Consider the following 16889-nt stretch of genomic DNA (forward strand, 5'->3'; position numbering starts at 1 on the left):
TTGAGACTGGGCCAGGCCAAAACCTGGAGCTAGGTTCATGCTTCCCATGTGGATGACAGGACCACAGTACCTGAACATCATCTAATGTTTGTTATGGACTGCATTAGCAAGACGCTCAGTAATGAAGCAGAGCCAGGTGTCCAAACCATGCACTCTAATATGGCTTAAGATATCTTGACCACGAGGCTAAATCTCTAGCATTTTCACACTTTGGGATAGGTGAAGTGGGCTGTGAGCATGATAAACTAATATTCAAGCTTGTAGGCTTTTCAAAGGGCTTAGTAACCTGGCATTTCCATACCAGGAAAGAAGTCCTATCTGCTGTTGTGTGCCCTCATCCAGTGTCAGTTCTGTTTCCAGAACGCCTGCTACCTCTGAACAGTAGCAGGTAGATTGTAAGGAGCTGGTATCCGTCTTCACTGATGAATATTATCTGACCAGTTAGCCAACCAGCCTGTGGAGCTGCAAGGTCATCAATCCTGGTCCAGCCCTGGCTGTTGTGAGCATCTGGGGGTGTATACTGATGGATGAAAGATCTCTGTCACTCCCCGCCCTCCCCCAGCCTGCCTCTATCCTCTCGTCCCTTTGTCTCTGTCGCTCTGCCTGTCAAGTTAATGAAAATAAATAAAAATCATCTTAAGTTCCACAGGCTTACAAGCATAGGAAGAACATTGCCAGTGTTTTTCAGGGGCCTCGGTGAATGTGACCCTTGTTGGAGGAAGTTGGAATATAAAATTTTCATAAGTGTCTAAGAAAATTAAAGCAACCTATAAAATGCAGGGCAGAGCAATACAGAGTATGATCATATTATACCCCAGCCTGGATGCAAATGGTCCCTTCTCCCTCCAGAAAGGCTGTCTGCTATCTTCTTGCTCCAGGAAGCTTAGGGCCAGTCAGTGGTCCTTCTGTCTGTGTGAAGGAACTGACACCGGAAGGGCCTACTCTGTCACTAGGAATCACGCTGGGCTGACTGAGGCCTGGCACTGCAGACTCGGGGCTGGACCACTCCTTGCTGTGACAGTCCAGGATACTCTAGCAGCTTTAGCAGTTGTCCTTGGCCTTCATGCATTAGAAGCCAGTGCCAGTCTCTGAATTTCAACGACCAAAAAGTCCCCAAGTATCACCAGATATCACCAGCATGGCTGAGGGGAGAGAGGGCACAATTGCCCCCTCACTGAGAGTCAAGGTGTGACGAGTGAGATTGTGTGGAGTGTTAGCTTTACCAGAAGTATGTTGATCAGATCTTTTTAGAGTTTAAATATGGTGTGGGATTGATATTCCAACTCCCCCCACCTTCCCTCCACCCTGCTTCTTGGCTAAGAGCTTGCACTTGTCTGTGCAGTGTTTGGAGTTTTGTCTGATGCCGTCCTCCTCCTCCCCCCACTGGACTAGTCCCTCCTTGAATGCAAGCTGCATAGCCACCTGCAGCATGTGTCTGAGTCATTGGTTTTCTTTGGAGGAAAAGGAATATGGCCGGAATCCAGGAGTAAGGAACTCTAAACTGACATAATGGGACTCTTGCTAAGACAGGGCCGGAAAGGTCTGTAGGGACTGAGTGGTGATGGAGAAGTCCAAGTCAAAGCCAGGTAAAGAAGAGGTCTCCGAGGAGCTTGACTAAGGTTTGTGTTCAGGAGAGAGTGTCCTGGTAGGTGCTAAGAATTTCTCAGCAGTAGTGATTGCACATCAGAATCCTCCATCCTAGAGCTCTGAAATTCAAAGGTGTATGTGCCATCTCAGACCTACTGCAGGGCAGATTCTCAGCCAAGAAGCTGCCTCTGTGGAGATTCTGTCCCACATGGGCAAGTTTGTAAGTGGGTCTGGCTGCTCTGTATGAGAAGAGTTCCTAAAGTTCAAGATTAGAAACCAAAGCTTCACCACACAGCCCTGAGAGAGTGAGCACCATGCTCCTGCCTGGGGCTGGGGAGGAGAGCCTGGTGGGAGATGCTGTGAGAAGATGAGCTTCCCGTGTCATGTGAATGTGGGACAAGATTATTTATCCACTTGTGTACGTGGGAGATGTGATGACTTGTTCATCCAGTAAATCCTCACAGTCACCCTGATGAGTGGATGTTCAGCAGCAGAAGTGTTGCTGTGACGTGCTGTTCCTTGGTGACAGTAGCCTCAACTGAAACAGCTCTCTGAAAGAAAGCCCCTCAGGTCCCCCACTGCACCGGGCAGAGGTAGCCCTGGGTTGTCTCCAGCAGTCTTACCCATTCGTTGCTGTGAACAAGGAGCTTCCCCAATTTTACCGAAAGCATGACACAGATGGCACCTCACGGTACCCCCCACCCCCACCTGGCACTCCCAGGACTACCACCTTGAAGCCTTTCCTGGCTAGACAGATGTAGGTGTCATGTGGCAGAGCTATGGTGACAACAGGAACGTGGGAGCTGTAGGACTCCTGAGAAGCCTTTTCTCTACATTACTGCTGTCTGACCACTGTCACTGCACTGAGATTAAAAAAAAAAAAAAGATTTGTTTATTTGAAAGGCAGAATTACAGAGTAACAAAAGAACAGACAGAGAAAGTGATCTTCCCATCTGCTTTTCACTCTGCAACAGCCAGAGCTGGACCAGACTGAAGCCAGGAACCAAAGATTCCGTTCAGGTCTCTCATGTGGACAGCAGGAGCCGCCCTTGCTGACTTCCCAGGTGCATTCGCAGGAGCTGCATGCTGCTGTTGCAGGCAGCTGTTTAAGCCACTGCACCACAGTTCCACCTCTCTCCTTCAGGGGAGCAAACAAGGAGACATCACAGCTCCTGCTCTACAGAAAGAGGAACACAAACTCAGGATCCTTAAGGACGTCTGGATAGAAAATGCCACATTTTCCAGCCCTGGATGCATTCCCAGATGCCTTCTGCCTGCTGAGCAGGTGGCAGCTGTTCTCAGGAAGGGATTCAACGCAGCATGCCTACTGGAGCTATAGTACCCCCCCCCCTTAGCCGTAGATTGACTTTACACAGCTTTAGTCACCTATAGTCAACCATGGTTCAGAAACATGAAGTGAAGAATTCCAGAAATAAACAGCTCATGGATTTTCAGTGACATGTTACTCTGAGGTACAAGGTGAAGTCTCACCCCACCCTGCCGTGCCCTACATGGGGCATGAATTATCTTTTTGTTGGGAGTATCCATGCTGTGTATGTTGTCCACCTGTGACTCTCTCACTTCATGGCCATCTCACTTCTGCATGGGCTGTCACAGGACACCCATTCTGTGTCTGGAGAGCTGCTTGTTTTGATTGGTAATAACCAAGAGCAGTGATGCTGGCAACTTTGCTATTCCATTGTTCTGCTGCAGTTGTTCTCTGTCACTGTTATCTCGTGTCAATCCCTTGTAGTACCTAACTGACGAATTAAATGCTATTGTAGGTGTGTGTGTGTAGAGCTGCTGCATGTTGCCCGTGGCTTCTGGCCTGTACTTGGAAACTTTGAATGTGTCCCCTGCAGAAGAGAGGGAACTGCTGCCCAGGACACCCCAGGGTGTTCTGAGGGCAGCGAGTAAAGGACCCCGGACAGGGAAAGCAGCTGATGGGGTTCATTAGTAAGAAAAGGGTACAGTAGTTTTATGTCCCAGTATTGTCCTGGCCCCTAAGCAGAACTCAGTTGATGAATCTAAGAGGCATCCCTTTTCTAAATTGACTTAAAATATGGCTAGTTTTTTCAGGTAGACAAAAATAGTAGTAAAGAAAGATTTAAAGATTAAAAACCTTTGTTGTGGTTTTTAAAGATTATATTAGGATGTAGTACTCTATAGGCAAAAATAGTAATAAAGATAAGACATTTAAAGATTTAAAACCTTTATTGTAGCTTTTAAATATTAGATTAGCATGTAACACTGTGCAGATTTTTAAGAGTATAGTGCAACTTTTCAGCATGTACACAGCACCAGGTACCCTGCCTGTTGCCTCACCTTTTCTTTGTATTTGGAAACGACCAGTATCTCTCTGCCAGTTCTTTACATGGGATATGTTAAGTGATTGAGAACTGTGACTGCCCTGCTTTACTTCAAAATATGTTCATCCCACTGTGTTTTAGTACCCGCTGCGCAACCTCCCCAACCATTCCCAAGTTCTAGTAGTCACTATTTTAAAATCAGACTGAGTATATGTGTATGTAGATTTATGATTATACTGTTTTGAATATTCATATGTGTATGCATAGATAAAATTATTTTTAACTTACTCACATGAGAGAGAACTTTGTAGTGTTTGTCTTTCTGAGTGTGGCTTACTTCGTTTACCATAGTGCTCTCCATCTGTATACATTTTGCTGCAAATCTCAGATTTCATTTATTTTATGACCAGAGAATACTCCTCCATTGTGTCTTCGTCCATTTTTTCATTGATGGCCACATAGGCTGATATATACTTCGACTATTGTGAATGCTGCCGCAGTGAACATGGTGCAATGCTGATTTCATTTCCTTAGTATGGAAACCCAGAAGGTGAATGCAATGGTCAACCTATTTCTAGTGAAGTTTTTGTTTCTGTTTTGTTTTTATTTTTATTTGAGAGACTTAGAGACACACACAGAGATAGCCATACACAGAGATGTCTTCCATTGCCTGGTTTATACCCTAAAGTGCCTGCGACAGCCGGACATGGACCAGGCCAAAGCTAGAAGCTCAGAACTCAAACTGATTTTCCCATTTGGGTGGCAGAAACCTAACTACTTGAGACATCACCTGCTTCCTCCCAGGGTGTGTGTTAGCAGGAAGCTGGAATACAAAATAGAGTTGGGAATCAAACCCCAACATTCCTATTTGGGCTGCAGATGTCCCAGGCAGTGTCTCAGCGGCTATGCAAAATGTCTGCTTCTACTTCTGTTTTGTGGAACCTCCATACTGGTCTCCATCAGTTATTATTCTGTTGGTTTTTCTGAGTTCCTTTGTATTCTGATCATTAATCCTCCATCAAATGAATAGTTGGCACATGTCTTTCTGCGCTCTGTTGGTTGTCTCCTTACCTTGTTTTCTTTTGCTGCGCAGAAGCTCATTCGCTTAGTATAGTCTCATGTGTCTATCTTTGCTTTTGTTGCTTGTGCTTTTGGGGTCTTATCCAAAAGTGTTTTCTACCATTGCCAGTCTTTAAACTGTTTTCTGTATGTTTTACATGTAATAATTTCATACTTTTAGGTCTTAAGTTGAGAACTTTGATCCATTTGACATGGATGTTTGTGTACAGTTAGAAGGAGGAGGTTTGTTTTGGTCTTGTGCGTATGGATCTCCACTTTTCCTGTTTTTTCCCCAGGTATGTCTACAGCTCCTAAGCCACTTTTGTGGCTTTGGACATCTGGATGTTGTTCTTGGGTTTTGATTCTGTCCGATGGGTCTCTGTGTCTACTTTTATGCCAGTGCATGTTGTTGGTTTGTTTACAGTTGCTCTGTAGCATGACTTAAAGCTGGTACTGTGATGCCACCAGCTTTCTTCTTACTGTTCAAGATAATTTTGGTTTTTCAGGGGTCTTTTCTGTTTTCATATGAATTTTAAAATGAATTTTATTTATTCGAAAGGCAGTGTTACAGAGAGAAGAACCCAAATAGAGGTCTCTGTTCACTGGTTCACTCTTGATAATGGCTGCAATGACCAGGGCTGGGCTGGGCTGAGGCCAGGACCAGGAGCTTCCTCCAGGTATCATACAAGCACTTGGGTGATCTTCTTGCTGCTTTACCAGGTACATTAGCAGGGAGCTGGATCCAATGGAACAGCTCTCACATTTTCTTTCTCAGTAAATTCATTTTTTCCTGTATAGAGATGATACTATTTTGAATATTGATTTTGTATCCTGCAATTTTACCGAGTTTGTCTATCAGCTCTATTGGTCACTTGATGGAGTCTTGGTTTTTCAGCATATAGAATTATGTCATCCTGCAAAGGTGGTTTCCTTCAAACTTTCCTATACAGATGCCTTTTACTTATTTTTCTTGTTTAATGGAACTGGCTAAAAATCCCAACAACAAATTGAATTAGAGTGGTAAGAATGGGTGTTCACCCTTTGTTCCAGATCTTAGAGGAAATTCTGTCAGCTTTGCCCAAATTACTATGACCTTGGTTCTGAGTTTATCATAGAGAGCTTTTCTTATGTTGAGTGATGAACCTTCTGTACCTAATGTTTTCAAAGTTCTGATCATGAATGGTTATAGAGTTTTATTCAATACTGTTTCTGTGTCTATTGGGATGTTGTGTATGATTTTAACCCTTCACTTTGTCATTTGATATATTATACTTATTATCCGTGCATCCCAGGGATAAATCTCACTTTGCCAAGGTGACTGATCTTTTTGATATATTGATGTTTGCTAGTATTTTGCTGAGAATGTTTGCGTCTTTATTAAGCAAGGCTATTGGCCAGGAGTTTTCTTCTTTTTGTTGTGTTCTTGTTTGGTTTTAGAATCAGGGTAATGCTTGCCTCATGGTGTGAATTTTGAAGGAGTTTCATCCTTTTCACTTGTTTTGAATAGTTAGAGCAGAATTGCTGTTTGTTCTTCTTTAAAAGTAGGTAGAAATGGGCAATGAAGTCATCTAACCCTGCACGTGTTTTTGTTTAGAGAATTTGTGTTACAGGTATAAGTTCACTGCTTGTTATTTATGCTTTATTTATCTTAATAATTCAGTTTTGAAAGGTTGAATGTGTCAAGATATTTATTGTAATTTGTTCTTGATGATTCTCGGTGTTGTGGTATCAGCTGAATTGCTGCATGATTTTATCCTCCTTGTATTTTGAGTCATCCATTTTTCCTAGTCTAGCTAAAGGTTTATCAATTTTATTTTTAAAATGTAAGTGACCATTTTGCTAATCTTGTGTGATTTTGTTTCAGTTTTATTTAATTTTGTTCTGGTTTTTATTGTTTCTTTCCTTCTGACATTGGGTTTGGTTTGTTCTTTCATATCTAGGTCCTTGGAATGCATTGTTAGGTTGTTTATTTGATATATTTCTTTAAATTAAAAAAAAATTTAAGATTTATTTGTTACCATTGGAAAGGCAGATTTACAGAGAGTAGGAGAGACTCAGAGAAAGATCTTCCATGTGCTGGTTCACTCCCCAAGTGTCTACAGCCAGAGCTGAGCCAATCTGAAGCCAGGTGCCAGGAGCTTCTTCCAGCTCTCTCACATGGGTGCAGGGTCCCAAGGCTTTGGGCTATCCTCAGCTGCTTTTTCAGGCCACAGGCAGTGAGCTGGATGGGAAGTGGGGCTTCTGGGACATGAACCAATGCGCTTATGGGATCCCAGCAATTGTATGGTGGTGAGGATTTAGCCACTGAGCCATGGCACTGGGCCTTCTTTTTTTTTTTTTTTTTTAATGTGGGCACTTATTTCTATAAGTGTTACTCTTAGTACTATTTTGTCATATCCAAGAAGTTTTAGTGTGATATGTTTCCAATTTTTAAGACAATTTTTTAATTGCCCTTTTGGTTTATTCATTAACATATTCTTTATTCAAGAGCAAATTATTCGGTCTGGCTCTATGCATTTGTGTCATTTCTAGAGTTTCTTAATTGGATGTTTTCATTATGATCTAAAAGATACATGCTATGATTTCACTTAAGATTTGTTTTGTAGCTTATTATAATGTGTGTCCTGAAGAATGTTCCATGCGCACTCTGCAATATTGGATGGAATGTTTTTAAATTGTCTGTTAAGTCCATTTGGTCTATAATATAATTTCACTCTGGAGTTTTGTTGTTGATTTTTTTTTTAATCTAAATGATCTGTCACTTTGATGAAAGTTGAGTGTTGATATCTGTCATTACTGTTGTGTTGGACCTGGCTCTCCTTTTAGATATAATAATATTTGGTTTATAAAATTGTTTACAAAACTGCAGCAGTAAGCACATACACATTTTTATTAGTCATCTGTTCATTTTTTTAACTAATCTCTTGGCTATTAGTTTCTTTTTCTCTTTTTCAGTTTGACTTAAAAGTCTATTTTATCTGATGTCCACATAGCTATTGCTCTTTGTTTCTGGTTTCCATTTGCATGGATTATATTTTTCCATCCTTTCATTTTAATCCATGGGTGTCTTCACAGGTGAAGTGACTCTGTTGTAAGTAATGTAGGGTTCATTGGATCTTGTTCTTTTCACCTAGTCAGCCCATCTCTAATTTTTCCTTGGGGGATTTTGTTGGTTTGTATTCAAAATTATTACCAATACACTCTGGCTCCATCCTTTCATTCTTTCTCTTATGTTCTTCCTGTTTATTTTGATTATTCTTTGCTCTTTTTCCAGTGGGTTTTATGCCTCCCAGTATTTTTATGATGGTCTTATCTGTACATAGGACTCTTAATCTTTAAGTATGCTTTGTAATGCTGATCTAGTAGTGGTAAGTTCTTGCTTGTCAAAGTCTAAATTTTACCTTCATTTTTGAAAAATAAATTTGCTGGGCGAAGTATCCTTGACTGATGATTCTTTCTTTTTTAGCCAGAATTTGGAATAAATCATTCCATTTTCCTTCTGGCCTGTAAGGATGGATTAATGGATGAAAAAAATCTGTTAGTATAATAGAGTTCCCTTAAAAGTAACATGACACCTCTCTCTTGCATGGCTTCTAATTGTTTGTATGGTGCTTTTGAAAGTTTGGTAATAATACACTGTGGTAAGGCTCTTTTCTGATCATGTGTCTTTTGGGTCCTGTGGACTTCATGTACTTGAGTGTCCATATTTTTTTCCAGTTTGGGGATACTTTTAAGTATTGTTTAATAAAATATATTTTCTGTGCCTTTTTACTTTTCCTTCTGAAATCACAATTCAGCAAATAATAGATCTTTAATGGTACCCCAGAGGTCCTACAGGCTGTCTTCATTATTTTAAATTTTCTGTCATTTTGTTTTTGTGTGACTTGGGTATTACCAAAGACTTGTCCAAATGTTTTTTCTTCTGCTTGATCCAGCCAGTTGAAGATTTCAACTGTATTTTTGAAAATTTGACTTATTGAGCTCTTATTTCTGAATTTCTGTTTTACCCAAGACCTCTATCTCTTTGCTAAATTTCTTATTGCTGTCATGCATCACATTGCTGATTTCATTCACATTGTCTGTCATCTGTGTTTTCTTACATTAAGTATTAAGTAATCATGGTTTAGGATTCTTTAACCATTGTATAAGATTCTTTATCTTTTTTTGAAAGATTTATTTTCATTATTATTTTTTTTATTGGAAAGGCGGATATACAGAGAGGAGAGACAGAGAGGAAGATCTTCCGTCCGATGGTTCATTCCCTAAGTGAGCACAATGGCCGATACTATGCTGATCCGAAGCCAGGAGCCTCTTCCAGGTCTCCCACGCGGGTGCAGGGTCCCAAAGCTTTGGGCCGTCCTCGACCTCTTTCCCGGACCACAGGCAGGGAGCTGGAAGGGAAGCGGGGCTGCCAGGGATAGAACCAGCGGCACCCATATGGGATCCCGGGCGTGCAAGGCGAGGACCTTAACCACTGCGCCATTGCACCAGGCCCAAGATTCTTTATCTTAAAGTGTGATTGGATTCTTTTGAGTGCATCATATTGCCTTGCTTTGTCATATTTGGTATATCTGTGTTAATTTTGAATTATTTGTCTCATTCTGAGAGGCATTCATGTTTTCATTCATGGATTGAAGGCTTCTTTCTAAAAATGTCTTTGTGTGTTGATTTGAAAGGTTATCTTGCTATTTGTTCTTCAGTTGGCTGCTAAAGCCTAGCCTTTCTGTTTCGTATACTACTGTTCATGAAGGCAATGGCAGTGGGGAGAGGCAGGGCTTAAAGGAGAAGTAGAGATGGGTGATATCTTTAGTCTCAACAGAAGTTTAAGGTTGTAGTAGTGATAGAAGCAGTCATAGCAGTTCCAGGCCCAAGACCAAGGCACATGCTCTCTGCCGTGTGTACCCACCAATACCATGCTAGGCCTGGACTCTGATGGGGCTGGACTCCACAATGTGCAAGCCAGGGGATGAGATGCCTGTATCCTGGGCTTCTGTGAGTACCCACCAAAGCTGCAGCTGACTCGCCATGGGGAAGCTGGAAACTGGATCACTCACCCAGACTCAGGCAGGTTGGAGAAGGAGGCTGAACAGCTTGAGCAAATGTGGATTATTGATCACATCTGTCATAGCAGGTTCAGGCCATATTAGGGCTGTAGTCTTGGGTGCTCACCAAACAGCAGCCAGCTGAGGCAGATAACTGCTCTGCCAAAGTGGATGTGCCCCACCAGAGCTAAGCTGTGCTTGGTCTGCATTGAGATTGAAATCCAGGGCACTCATGAAATTGCATGGCCTAAGCACCAAGGTGGGCACTAACAAGCATGCCAGGTGAATTTTGGATGGGCTGTGCATGGAGAGGTGAGGATCTAAAGTGTTCACCAAAGCTGAGGTCCACTGGAAAATAGAATGAGCAGTCCACGTATATGGCTAGACACTCTCTTACCAAAGCCCAGGCATATTCAAGTTGCACTGGGGCTGGAGTCAGAGACACATGACAGTGGTGCTCTCTGCTACAGAAAAGAACTATGGCGAGAAGTATACACAAAGAAACATGCCCACCTGGGCTAAGGCAGCCTCAGCTTGCCATGCAGCCAAAGTCCAGGGCACTCAGTGAAACCGAAGCCTGCTTGGCAAAGGAAGCTGAACCTACTTGTGGCTGTGCATTTACCTCCCCAGAGTCCAGGCACACTAGGGGAGAGGGCACTGTTACAGGGAGAGCAGGAGGCACAAGGAGTTAGCCATGTCTGTAGGATCAAGTGCCCAAAGTTGTAAGGACCTGACAGCAGGGACTGCCATGCTGGATCATGTACCCCATGAGGTCCCAACCACCTGGGCTGAGGCCCTACCACCCCTGTCACTGCTGGGTTCAACTGGGCATATTTTTGAGGTTACAGACCTTTTTCTCACATGGTAGAATGTCTGGGGGGTTGTAAGGGTGGGGATATGGAGGGACTTCTGTCCCTGAGGGCAGATTGATCTTAGTGATTGTTTTTTTGATGGTGCCATCACACATGGCCATGACCTTGGTTATGAGAACTATTGAGGAGATGCTGAGTTCCTTCTCTGAGGCAGAGCTGCTGAGCTTGCTGCAAGCAGATCCCCTTTGCTGGATTCCAAGCCTGGGATGATTGCAAGTGTTCCTTACAGCTAAGCTCCCTGATGTTCAGTGTCCCTGCTGGGGCTCTCCCATTCACCTTGATTCCTGGAGTGGGAATCCCACCTGTTCTGTTGGGCTCTGAGTTTTTGCTGCCAGCACACTCTGCTGTTTCTATAGCTCTGTGTCCTATGGGCTTACTGCATATTGCTACTGAGTTCCAGTTTTTTCCCCTTAGCACTCACCTTGAAATGCCACTATTTGCTTCTTGTTTTGGTTCTTCCCTGCAGAGGAGATCTCTGTCCAGCCAGTGTGGTCCCTGCTATGGAACACTTCCTATGGCAACCCAAGTGCAGGGCCCTCTCTACTGCTTTAAACAAATATTTATTTTATTTTTATTGGAAAAACAGATTTACAGAGAGGAGAGGCAGAGAGAGATCTACCATCTGCTGGCTCACTACCCACATAGCCATAATTGCAGGAACTGAAGCCAGGGGCTTCCTCTGTATCTCCCACATCGTCTTAGGAGCTCAGAGATTGGGCCATCCTCTTCTGCTTTCCCAGGCTATCAGCAGGAAGCTGGATCAAAAGTGGAGCACCCAAGACACAAACCAGGGCCCATAAGGGATGTCCAGCACATTATGTCACAAAACCAGCCCCTACACTGCCTTTTTTAGACACTGATAGTTGCTGCATCTACTATGCCTGAAGATCATGGGTAGTCTTAGGTTCCAAGATTTTGCTTCAAATATAATTTGTAAAGTTGTTTTCCTTTTTTTTTTCTAGCCTGAAAATCTGTTATATTACAGTCAAGATGAGGAATCCAAAATAATGATCAGTGACTTTGGATTATCCAAAATGGAGGGCAAAGGAGATGTGATGTCCACAGCCTGCGGAACCCCAGGCTATGTTGGTAAGGACAGTGTGCATGTGTGTGCATGTTTGTATGTGTGTGCACGTGTCCTTGTGTGACACAGCCATCAGTCATCTTAAGCACCTGAGCCTGGCTCTTGATCACATCCGCCTTCATCTCTGGATGGGAAGAACAAGGAGACAAGGACAGGGACATTGAGCAAGTCTGCAGAGCAGTGATGTTCCCTGAAACCTTTTTAACACTTGGGTAGAAATCCTGTTTGATCTGGGTACGAGCCTGACTGACAGCTTGAAGTTCATTTTAATGAATCCTCGGGTTTAATGCCATAAATATTGCCTATGTCTGCTCTACAGTGATTTCTGACGAGACAGCAAGATTACAACAAGGTGCAGACATAATAACACATTCACAATGTTGAGACACAGGCAGCCAGGAATAAAATATCGACATGAGGAACCTGCTCTGGAACTTGACCAAATCACTGCTGTGTGTCAGCCACCCCTGAGGCATACTGGCAAATTAGAAGCTTTTCCCAAAAAATTGGAACCCTGAGTGCTGTGTACTGACCAGACAGGATATGGAGAGGACTGCTAAGTGACATTGGGTGTTGAGCTTCATCTTTTGTCTTCCAGGGAGCTAGGGAAAAGACTACTGGGACTACTAGGGAAAATTTTTGACATCCTCATTTGCATCGGTATATTCACTCATTCCACAAGCATATATGAATTATCTGTTGCATCTCCAGTGCTGTTCTGGACACTGGGGGTAAGGTCATGAATGAAAACATGGTGCTTGTCCCCTGAGCACGGACGTAATAGCTGAAATGCAGAAGCAGGTAAAAGAGCAGGGTCTTTTCATCTCATAAGCATTTAGAAGAAAAAAAAAAAACGGATGTCTCAGGATAGGGTGGCAAGGCCTGAGCACCCATGGGGACTGCTTGGCAGGAGGGGGACAGGGCCTGGCTGTCTGACTAAGGGTAAGAAAAAGGCCAGCCTGTGTGAGTGGGAGGAGGGCAGTCCCAGCCAGGGAAGTCACTCATTCAAAAAGCCCAAGATGAGGAGAGAACAGCAGGCCCACTGGGAAGAGAGGAGGCAGTACTTAGATGTTCAGTGTCATTCCCATGTGTCTGTGTGTCCAACCACAAAACCGTCCACTACAGGCTGAAGAGAGCTGGCCTGAAACTGAATGGGTGCAGGGCACTGGAGCATTTTGGAAAATTCCCAGAGACCTGTAAACCACGGCAGGGACCCCTCTCATCCTTGCATAATTATGGTGTCACAGCAGACTGGCATGTCACAACTGCTTCATCTTCAAAATGGCTCAGTGGCGTGAAGAACAGAACTGACTGAGGGTACCAGAGTGCACTAGAGGGAGAGGGAGGTAGCACCAGCACTTGGAAGGGAAGATGCAGGTGGTGGGTATGCAGCCAGGGAAGATGCTGGAGGTAGCCCTGCTAAAAACTCTCCCAGCTGCCAGGAAGCAGACTTGACCGGGCACATTGAATGTTACCTCCTGCTCAATGTGCAAATCCCAACTCCAGCCAGAATCTCTCCCCCCCCCCCCACCGACACGGGTGTCTGAGCTTCTGACAGCATGAATGCTGATGGCTCCTTTCCTTGATCTTTATTATGTTAGCTCCCATATCTGAGTAGATCACTGCCAAGCAGAAATGTCATCTTTCTCTGCTGCTGTTTAAAGGAAATCTTCTCACCCCTTCTGTGACACACAGCACCATTCACTTGTAACAGCTCTGCTATGTGGGCTGAGATCGACCCTTTTGCCTTATCCAGAGGCAGGAGACCTGTGTTTTTTTCTCACCAGTCCCACAAGGTCAGGAATCCAAGTGTCTATCTCTGGACAGGAGGCTCTCTAGATCTTCCCGACCATGGGGGCAACATGAACAGCTCCTCCACCGAGCTTGGATTCATTTGTAGCAGGTGTCTGTGAAGACATGACACTGACACATGGAATGATCACAAATGCCCCAAAATGTACCAGCCCAGAACCCAACCTGTACTTCTTCCCTCTGCAATAGTACAGTCAGGTGTAGAGGAAACTGTTTTCAGGCTTCTATTTGCGCATATGTTTAACTTGAAAATCAAAGATGCCTACCCTTCCCCGCTATCATCTTTCCTATCCTTCCCTGCTATGATCTTGCAGTCCTGGGCTCATCTTCCTTCTTAGAAGGACAGCTCCTGTGACACCTGCTGGCTCCTGAGGTTTATGTCTAAAGCTCAGCATCCAGGAGAATAGGAGCACCATGGGGTAAGGGCCAGTATCTTCTACCTTCACTCATAAAACCAGGATTTTCAGCAGAGTTCTGCCCTGAGGGCTCTGGCATGGAAATAACCAAGGGTAAAGTGAGAGAGCTAGAATGAAAGTGAGAGAGAGATTCCCATCCACTGAGCCCCTCCCCAGATGCCCACAACAACTGGGGCTGTGCCAGGCCGAAACCAGGAGCCAGGAACTCATTCCAGGTCTCCCGTGTGGATGGCAGGGGCTCAACTACTTGAACCATCACTCACTGCCTCCTGGGGGTGTGTGCATTATCCAGAAGCTGGATTCAGGAGTGGAACTGAGTGTCAAATCCAGAGACTCAGATAAGGAATACACTGGCATTTTAGATCAAATCCACTAGCTTTTATCTTGTGAACTTGAAGCCTACTCCCTTCTGGTGGTGGCATCTGTTAAGTAGCAAGGGGAACGGAGGAACGAGCACTATAGGGAGAACCAGTTGCCTTGAACTTCTAATGGGTTGCATTAGTTCAGTCTCCTCCACCCTCTGGGCAGAAACTGCTCTTTGACACCTCCTCAGTGGTGCCCAGGGAAAGGGCAAACTTTTCTACTTTACAAGATGCTGAAGGCTGACTGCCACATTCCCACTCCACAGACAGCAACTCTGAGTTTCCAGTGGCAGCTCTCTGAGTTTCCAGTCCCACTTGGTTCAGCCTTTTTCCACTCTCTCTTTTGGTAAGAAAAATCAGCAGCTTAATTGTTTTAAAAACAAGACTAAAGGCTTCTGAAAGGCTTCCCTTTGTAATCTCTGGAGTCTTTCCCTCTACCAACAACACTTGCTCTAAATCAATAGAAAAAAGCTCACTTAATAGGAGACATTTCCTACCAAGTGGAATTTTCCATAAGTGGCTTGGGAGTGAGTCTCATTGCAGTAAATCCACCAACTTTAAATCCTAAGCCTGCTGTTTTATAAGGAGCAGGAGTAAGGCCTGGGGTTCTGAGAGGGACTGTATCTGTCCACACACATCTGTGGCCCAGGGGATGCTGTGATGTGCTGTGTGGCTCACGTGGAGGGTCCCTTCTATTTCCTGGTGGATGCTAAGTAAGCCAATGTGCTACTGTTTCTTTCCTTGATTTCTTTCTATCTGGCACTTGACCATAATACATAGTTGTGGGATATGGTGTAGTGATTTGATCTGTATATACAAGCATGATGATTGATTCATGGTAATTAGCCTTTCCCTGCTCCAAAACATTTAGCATTTCTGCTTTGGGTGGCTCCAAACCCCTTTCTTATAATTCTTTATGTAATATGTTACAATTTATTCTCTGTGACAGCCCTCTGTGCCTCAGTGGCTTCTAGAACTTTCTCTTCTCAACTCTACCTATTTGGGTACCCCTTATATTGGGATGCTGTTTTTCTGTCAAGGATAGTAATGAAAGCTGAAATGAAACCAGCCAGCATCTGGCCAGGAAAGAGGTTCTGAGGGCTCATGCAGTAAGAATTCTTCTGGCTTTGAGTACAAACCTAGTAATTGAAGAATCCCCTTGAGAAATAGTTTCAGAAGGGGTGTAATATAAGTGGCAAACACACTCATACCCACAGATAATTAAGACAAATCTGACCTCTTTTATCCTCCAGATTCTTGTCTAAAATCATTTTCTCAAAGAAAGGTGGTTAGCAGATATCTGATCTTCAGATTTTCTAGTAAGAGGATAGCTTGAAAGTTTTCTTGGAAAAGAGCCATTGAAAGATTAATTTATTCTGGTGCTAAAAAAATTAATTGGCACTCTATGAGATGTTGGGCCCAGCAGCCTATGTCAACATATGGGAGACCTGCCTCCCATATTGAAGTGCCTGGGTTCTAGTCCCAGCTATTCCACATCTGAAGCAGCTCCCTGTTAACATGTCGCCTGGGAAGTAGCAGATGACAGCTCAAGCACTTGGATCACTGTGCTCATGTGCAAGCCCTGAATGCAGTAACTTGCTCCTAGGTTGGGTCAGCCCAGCTCCAGTTGTTGTAGGCATTGGTGGAGTGAACCAGCAAATCAAAGCTCTCTCTCATCTGTCTCTGACTCTCTTCATCTTTCTGCCTTTCAAATAACGTGAAAATAAAGTTTGAAATTTTTGAAATCCATGCATAGCTTTTCATACCACACAATATCTGTGAATGTTTTTCAAGGCCTCTTGTACAGATACCTCCCAGTTGGCTGTTGCCGGTTTCTTACACCCATTTCTTTTTTACCCTACATCTCTATTTCATTCTCTTCTGCCTGTACCTGCTGACCCATACTGTTAGAGGCAGCCAAGTTTATTTGCACCTTGTCTGATTGGAATCTGGAAATCATTTTCCTCCAAAAGAGGACTAGGTTGTGGTGACAATATTTCTGTACTTGCCAGTGACATAAGGTTTGTTTGGCCCTGCCAGGCCCACCCCCTTCTAAAACTAAGCCGTACACTAGCCAACAGAAGGAGCTACTTTGCCCAGCCTGCCCGACCCCCAGGCCTGGACCACATGCTCACCTGCAGGAGTTATGGCACACTTAGGGGAGTTACCCAAGTTCTACCACTCTGCCCACTCTGAGACCCAGATCTCACATATGCCAGTAGGTGCTAAGCCTTTGCTCAAAATAGTCTGCCCCTCCATCTTGGCCTTGTATGAGCTGGTGAATGTTGTGTATTGGCCCGCCCAACACTCTATTTTAGGATGTACATGCAGATGCTGCAGCCTGGA

General features: G+C 43.9%; 1 protein-coding gene across 5 annotated transcripts in view; it reads left to right on the forward strand.

The window, feature by feature from the left end:
• CAMK1D (calcium/calmodulin dependent protein kinase ID) overlaps nt 1-16889 on the forward strand; it is a 370122-nt gene that overhangs the window by 325141 nt on the left and 28092 nt on the right. For all 5 annotated transcript variants that reach the window (XM_040967785.1, XM_040967783.1, XM_040967784.1 and 2 more), the window contains one exon: nt 11832-11958. In XM_040967785.1, coding sequence (XP_040823719.1) covers nt 11832-11958 — 127 coding nt within the window. The remainder of the gene's footprint in view (nt 1-11831; nt 11959-16889) is intronic.

This window comes from Ochotona curzoniae, unplaced genomic scaffold (assembly GCF_017591425.1).
Source record: "Ochotona curzoniae isolate NIBS_2020 unplaced genomic scaffold, NIBS_Ocur_1.0 scaffold_4683, whole genome shotgun sequence".
Taxonomy (NCBI): domain Eukaryota; kingdom Metazoa; phylum Chordata; class Mammalia; order Lagomorpha; family Ochotonidae; genus Ochotona; species Ochotona curzoniae.